Source organism: Triplophysa rosa, linkage group LG1 (assembly GCF_024868665.1).
Source record: "Triplophysa rosa linkage group LG1, Trosa_1v2, whole genome shotgun sequence".
Lineage (NCBI taxonomy): Eukaryota > Metazoa > Chordata > Actinopteri > Cypriniformes > Nemacheilidae > Triplophysa > Triplophysa rosa.
In genome coordinates this window covers 4,743,569-4,751,250 of record NC_079890.1, presented here as the reverse complement: position 1 = coordinate 4,751,250, position 7,682 = coordinate 4,743,569, and the positions used below count along the sequence as shown (strand labels likewise).

Here is a 7,682-nt window from a genome sequence, read left to right as displayed (position 1 = left end):
GTGTAGAGTGGCGGATTGGGTTGCAACGACATGGCATACTCTGCCTCTCCGTAAGGAGACTCAGACCGACGATGCTGCAAACCACGGACATTAGCGCTATGGCCAGGAACATGTTGCGGTGAGTAATTCCCACTATTAGGGGGTTCTGTGTACTGAGGTGTTGACTGCCCTGACTGTAACTGGTTACCACTCAGCCTGCTTACTCTCTTTAGATGATTAGTAAGATCTTCGATAAGACCTGGATGACTATCACGAAGTGTGTGCAGGGAATCATCCCTAGGGGGCACAAATGGTGGTTCAGATTGACGAGGATTTTGATCTTCCTGCTGTGAGGCCAAAATGCTAGTAGCCACTGGTGTAGAAGATACCCTATCATCCGCACGAGAACACTGCGAATGTGATAAACCCTGTAGCGGAGCTAATACAGGAGAACTAGCGATTATGTCTGAAATGCGTTGCACATCGTCCCTCAGCTGCTTGCTCTCCTCTCTCATTTCACCTGCTCATCTGCAAATGTAAGGTGCCTCTGATGGTGACTAACCTCATAGTCCTGAAAATACAATGGCTGTCGAGCAATTCTGCGCGGTCTGACCACTTCATCATCTACTGTTTTCTCTCTGGGTCTGGACATCATTGCTGAGACGGTTATAACATCCAGCTCGAAGGACCATTAAATGTTTGAAAGGAACTGTATTGCACCAATTACTACTACGGTGCCAACCGTCTCGTAGCTTTCCTGTAGCTCAGTGGTAAGAGCATTGCGTTAACAACGCGAACATGACATTTGAGTCACTGAGATTGTGCCCGTGTGATCAAAATGTGTGCCATAAATGACTGTATTAATGAATGAAGCACACCACTTGCGCTTTAAAATTAAGAGGAGCTCGAAAGAAACTCTGGGATTACTAATGAAAACCTGCTCCCTACTAGGTTAGGTTCACAGAGTAAGTTACTATCGTTACTGACTCTGAGTATAAGTTACCTCTCTTTTAGAAACGAGCTTGAGTTACCCCGCATTCTAGGGTTTGACATACTTTGCAACAGAAAACCCAGAGTTTCCCTCATTTCAGGGTTAATATACTTAGAGTTTTCACTAACCTCCTTTCTGAAACAGGCCCCAGGAGAGCACATGGCACTATGAAAAAAAACAATGGTACAACAAGCACAAAAGACATGGTAGTGTCATGTCCACAAAACTAGAAAACACCTGACAAGGAGGACTGGATCATGACAATTTGACATGAAGGTTCTTAGAAAGAATTTGCTTAACAAAAGAGCAGTCTTGCTTTGCATACATTTAAACATGAGTTTGACAAAAATGTTTCCATTTGGTCGTCGATAGAAAACAGAGAACAGCTGAAAAAGAAACAGACTAGTGTGAGAAATAGAAAAGAAGGGGAAAAACAAGGTATGTTTTTTTCTTTTTAAATGCATACTTGTGAGAAAAGAAAATACTCAAATTGTAAATCAGTATTATAATATGTATATATCAGTATATTAATATGTATAATTATATCTGTTCTGATATACAGTATATCAACTGAAAGAAGGAAGGAGCCGTGTTTAAGCTTAAGAAGTGAGATGTGGGTGTTCAGGTGTCTCTTTGTGCTTTACGGTAAGTGTCCTTAGGTTAAGTGTACATTTTGTTAAAGAAATGCTCATTTCAAATGGCTCATAACTAGTTTCTCTGGCTAATTTACATGTCAAAATGACATTATTTTGGTAACTCCTGTTATTGGACATTGCAAATAAATTTCTATAATGGCACTGATAACTTGTCCTCATATTTTTGTTGGTAAACAATGTGAAAACAATTACCATCAATTAATTTCCCATGGCAGCGTGAAAAAATGAATTTTGGTACTATTTAAAACAAGTTAATTCAACTATTTTGAACAAAGAAATTTTGACACAACATAATCTTTTCATGTTCAGTCATATATCTTAATCCATTCAAGATGGGACTACATGAATAATTTGTGTTGCATGCTTTGCGTCAGGGCCGGATTATCCAATGGGCATTATGGGCACCGGCCCAGGGGCCCATGCGCGCTTGGGGTCCAAGGAGGGGGGAGAAAATGTAACATAACCATGTTATCGCTATATTAATTCTGCAGTGTGCCTGTCTGGCCCGCACACACGCAAGTGCGCACACAAAACAGTGTTTCTAACGTACGCAAGTCTGTCTCTTGATTTAGTAAATTACAAGCTCTTTAGCAGCTTTTGTTCAGGAGAAGCACAAAGCGAAATATCCAGCGACCTTCCGATAAAGCTTTCATTCAGTGGGAAAATGTCGCCAGTGCTGTCCCGCGAGCGCAATGTCTCCTTTCCCCCGCGCAGGGATCTCAGTGAGCGGCAGGAAGAAGCAGCACATTCCACAGGTGACTCCTGAATGAAATAAGTACAAAACAGCGTTTCCAACAACCTGTCACTGTTATCGACTGTTTGAATGTATAAACATGAACACATTTCGTCTGTAAATATGCATGTGGTTACGAGGCTGTGTGAAAGAATGTAGCCAAAATCGCCGCTTTTTATGGTGATTTGTTAAATGTCGCGCTAAGTCACTAAACTGAAAATATGTAAATGAAAACGGCTTTATTGTTGTAAATATAATCCACAGGCTAGAATACCCTCACGGTTGTCTTTAAAATCTCAAAAGGTAAGAATTGTTTACATGTATTTGGTAGTGTTTCTTCGCCAAATAATGAATTTTGATATAATGTTGATCAGGTCTAACTGCCTTACTTTACCGATTTTTAGCCTTCGTTATTAGAAAATCCAGAGTGCTTTGCAAAATGTTTACTTACACAGACTAGTGTAAGTATACCTATAATATTCGTTAATACCGTTTAACACACACGCTTACACAAGAACGTGAGTCGCGAGGTGCTTACACAAATAAAGTTTAACCAAAGGACAACAAGTGTCTACAAGACACTTGTGCCCTGGGGCCCCTGAATTCTTAATCCGGGCCTGCTTTGCGTAAATGCATTTCTAGAGGATTTTTATTAATTATGTGTTGTTTTTCAATTATTCGTCTTTTTCAGTAAATCGAAACACTTGTTAGTGTTAAATGTTTCATTTTAAATGTTAAAGGAAACACAGTGTGCACAAAATAGATAAATGGACAAATATTAACTTTCATGTTTAATATATATTAAAGTCGCAGAAAAGGATAGTACATATAAATGAAGAAAAGCTTTAAATGACACAAGAGTATTCCATAACAATAGGTTCTAATCTATAGCAGAAGTAACTTTACCACATGGAGACACAGTTTTAAACTCTTGTTAAAAAGGCTTATTGCTTGGGGAAACGTTTCTTTTAAAATAGGGTTAGTTACCCCAAGCAAATATTGCCTCATGTTGCCCAAAGCAAATATTGCCACATTATGCTGGGTTTTTTTATCTTTGCTGTTGCTTCCATACAAATAAACCAGCGCAGATTATTTGTTGTGTATTGTCAGTTATGTTTAAGTCAGATATGTGCAGATGATGTAATGTGACATGCAAGACTAGTTTTAGTGAATGCACCTCAGTCGTTTCCTGTACAGCGTTCAAAGCATCTACTGGCAGAGATCATTGCAGATCATTTTTGGAGCGGTCACTTGATTAAAAACAATTAATCTTTAACAGGCTTTACTGTATTTGTCTTTTTGTGACAGATCATAAATTAGCTGAAATTTGCCTCCTAATATACTGATTTCAAAAGATGTTGCTTTTGTTAAATGTTCTTGGCTTATAAATGACATGTTTGTTCACATTGGACAGTATTTAAATAAACAAACAAACATATCATTTGCCTTTTGCTTTCTTAAGGAGCAGGAGTTTACTTCACTACACAAGCCAGCACACCCCAGCAAGAAGGTAACAACTATAAACATCCTTTACTAGAACAACAACATATAAAGAAACAAATCTTAACATTTCAGTAAATATTCCTGATACATGGCAATTTTAAAATCTCTTAAACCCTTTCTAGAGAATTTGGCATTAAGGGGAAAGACTGTACAGTCATCCAATTATCATCCGTATGTGGCTGCATATGCCATTGACGGTCAGCCCTCAACCTTCTCAAGTACGGCGGCCTCCACTGACAACCCCTGGTGGAGGCTGGACCTTCTGGATTCTTACCACATTGCTGAAATTGTCATCACTAACAGAGTTTCGTGCTGTGGCGAACGCCTCAATGGAGCAGAAATTCATATTGGAAATTCTCTGGAAAACAACGGCAACAATAATCCTAGGTTTGGTTATTCATGCAACTTTGTATTGATAGTTATTGATGAAGGATAAAGGGTATTAAATTAAGCAGACGTTCAGAACCATGGTGTATGTGGGTGGGACAGGACCCACTCACTTGTACTGTCTCTAGTTTAGTGCAGAGCGTCTGTCAAATCCATTCCACTTGAGGAGTAACTAAAAAATAAAAATTACAGCCTTGACTTCGATGCTGCTGCCTCATTAAATCCATTCCATCTGGCTCATTCAGAGTCCATGTAAATTAAACCCCTTTTCGTTTCAACACAGCAAGGTAACCTATAGTTGTACATTATACAATAATAATAGAGTGTAAATGATTATATTTATTCAAGTTATTTAATGGATACCAACTAATTGTTGAACAATAAAGACCTCCACTAACCATACACTTTATTATTAAACATCTATTCAAATCAAATATTTTCTTTTTTTTTAATAAATGCCTATTGATAGTGATTGTGATATGTGAAAATGCAGAAGAGCCAGTTCGGCAAAAGGCGGATTCGAACTTGCGTCGATAGCGCCAAAACTATTTGTCACATCTTTTTTTACTAAACCACTGAAGCTGCATGTAAAGTGGTGTCATTTTTTACACTCAATTGTTTTTTTCTGGAGAGGACCCCCATTTGTATCCATTTTGTGCTTCCGGCGCCCATGTGTAGATCCCAGTTTAATTTTTGACTTGTGCCATGCCACTCAATTAAAGAAGTCTAGTTGTCTTGTAAAATTAAAATGATGAATTAAATGTAACCTATTTTTAAAGGTTTGAAGTAGTATGCAATATTTAATAATTATTACTATAAACATTGATTTATATAGGTTTATGCCTAATCTATGTACTGTAGGCTCAACCAATCCATAAATAAATAAAATAAATTTATTTATTTATTCATTTATTTATTAGATATTATTTATTATAATGATCTTGCTTGGTCTATAAACACCATGCACTGTGCTGTGTTTTACCTTTCTGTGTTTTTCTTATTTGCTCCTGTAAAGCTGCTTTGGAACAATGCACATTGTGAAAAGCGCTATATAAATAAAATTGAATTGAATTGAATTGAATGTTTATGTTGCTTTACGAAAAAGTGTAAGGAAAAAGGAAAAAACAATGCAAAACACTAAAGACTGCATATTCTTTTTTTAGATGTGCTGTGCTGGGTGCTGTGGTAACGGCCCAGTCTGTGTCTTTGTTCTGTGGTGGAATGAGAGGGCGATATGTGAATGTCATTATACCTGGAAGTCAGAAAATTCTCTCTTTGGCTGAAGTGCAGGTGTATAAAAAAGGTAATTCTTGCGAAACCAGTTTCTAATTACCAGGATAAAGTCTGGTCCATTTGCACCCAAGACATGAACTCCCTCAAAATGCTAGGGCTTTTCATCATGGTTGGGTCAAATATAAACATTTTCTAGGTTCATTTAAACAAACACTGGGCCACAGATCTCCGCACCATTAAGCCATTCTATGGATGCTACACTGTTAAATACTAAAAAAGCGTGCTATGGCATTTTAACACACAGTTTTTATGAGTCTTATGAGTAAAAACTGTTGTTAAAAAACACAATCTGTGCTAAACTGAACACATCTCTGTGTCTAGTTAAATTAATCTGAGGGGGAGTCTCATGCCAGGCCCCCCTTCTGCGCCCCCAGTGGAAGCTTCTGCCAACCCCACCTCCTCAGGTGATTTGGGCAGTGGAAAACCCAATGGTTCTTCCACCTCATCTTCTCTTATTTCTGTCCAACCGCTTCCTGCCAGCACATCGATTCAGAACACTTGGTAGGTAGAGAGAATGATCCCTCTGATTATTTTGCAGAGTGGAAATTTCAGCCAAACTTACCTTAGTATGTAAATAATATATAGAGGGGAATTCAGTTCTCCTCCAATCCTCCTTGATTCAATGGCGTATTGCAAACTGTGGTAAAAGAAGAATAGCACCTTGTGTTGAACCAGAGAAAGAGGCTATAGAGTATTTTCCCCTTTCCCAGAGAGTTTGGTGAGAACCCCCTAAGAAATGTTTTGTTCCGAGAACGTTCTCAGAACGTCGCTGCTGGTGTTGAATACATTCCCAGAACATTCCGAGGTGGTCACGATGTGGAGTTTTTTAAATGGTGTGGGGACGTTATTTGGTGGACCTTCACAGAACATTCAGGATGTAGGGGACTCCCAGACAGCAAGCCAACAGGTACAAACCATTGAATCAATGTTAAAAATGGTTGATTTGTCAATGTTAATTAATGCTTTTAATGATGAAATAATTTTGAATTTCAATAAACCACCATTACTGTGATAAGTGTTTGCTTTAGTTGGGCTCTTGACTCTGGATTTTTATTACATCAAATCTATTTCTTCCTTCAATGCGTGCAATGTGTTTCTGTAAGCAAGTTTAAGTTGTAATATTTGCTATTTGTGATATATACAATAAAAAATTAAGGTGCCTAAAGTAATACTGAGTATTACTATTAACAATATCAGTCTTTTACAGATGATACTTTATAGCCCTGAATAAAGACAGGGACTTCGTCCGATTTTAGATCTGTGTCATTTAAATCAACCTACAAGGAGAAACAGATTCAAGATACTGACACCAGGGCCGGACCAAGCCTTTACGGGGCCCTAAGCTGAATTTTATTTGGGGGTCCCTTGTGGCCCAATACAATCATCTATTGTCAATGTTAGATTATTTGCACGCAAACTTTAAATCTAACAATTATATTAGTTGTAGTTGTATTTGGGATGTAGGAATGTCATAAAAACAAAAATACATAAACCTTGCATTACAAGTCTATAGTGATTGTCAACATTTGATAATTTCATTACTTTAAATTTTTGGAGAACTGTCCCTTTAAATTTTGACCACAGAACATACAGGGACCAATCATACAAAGGTTGTAGAATCTATTGGTCAATGCATTTAACTATTTGCAAAGATTTTTATTTGAACCACAAACTATAAACAACCTTTTTAAGCCTCACAAAGCCCAAGAGGATGATTGAATCTTTTTTTAGTTAGTGTATTTACTTGATAACAATTAAATTAATTTACAATATGCACACAATTATTCTTAACCTTCTCCCAAATAAAATACTAAATTGACAGATAGTTATAAATTACATATTTTTCAACTAAATCAGCATTTTGTCGTTTGCATCACTGAATACTGTCGGTTGTTCAACATTTTTAATGTTAAACGATAAAACAGTAATGTTTTTAGTCACTAACAGTATGTTGTGTGCTGCACAGCACTCTTTCAACTTTAAAACTGAAGCGTCTCCTGCTGAACTACAGCTGAAGACGTGACAGTAGCTCCGTCTTCTTTGATTTGATTGGTCACTGCTCGGCTCTCTAACCAGTAATTCCCGCCTCCTTCCATTTGATTGGCCACCTCACTTATTTTGATATTTCAATGTTGCGTTT

The 7,682-nt window shown here is 37.6% G+C and overlaps 1 protein-coding gene across 1 annotated transcript in view; it reads left to right on the top strand.

Annotated features, from left to right (window-relative positions):
* Nucleotides 1–1,356: 1,356 nt before the first annotated feature.
* The window catches only part of LOC130562852 (fucolectin-like), a 10,093-nt gene continuing 3,767 nt past the window's right edge, over nucleotides 1,357–7,682 (top strand). Inside the window, exons 1-5 of the mRNA XM_057348144.1 lie at nucleotides 1,357–1,408; nucleotides 1,548–1,615; nucleotides 3,822–3,869; nucleotides 3,985–4,249; nucleotides 5,413–5,552. Coding sequence (XP_057204127.1) covers nucleotides 1,582–1,615; nucleotides 3,822–3,869; nucleotides 3,985–4,249; nucleotides 5,413–5,552 — 487 coding nt within the window. The 5' untranslated portion in view covers nucleotides 1,357–1,408; nucleotides 1,548–1,581. The remainder of the gene's footprint in view (nucleotides 1,409–1,547; nucleotides 1,616–3,821; nucleotides 3,870–3,984; nucleotides 4,250–5,412; nucleotides 5,553–7,682) is intronic.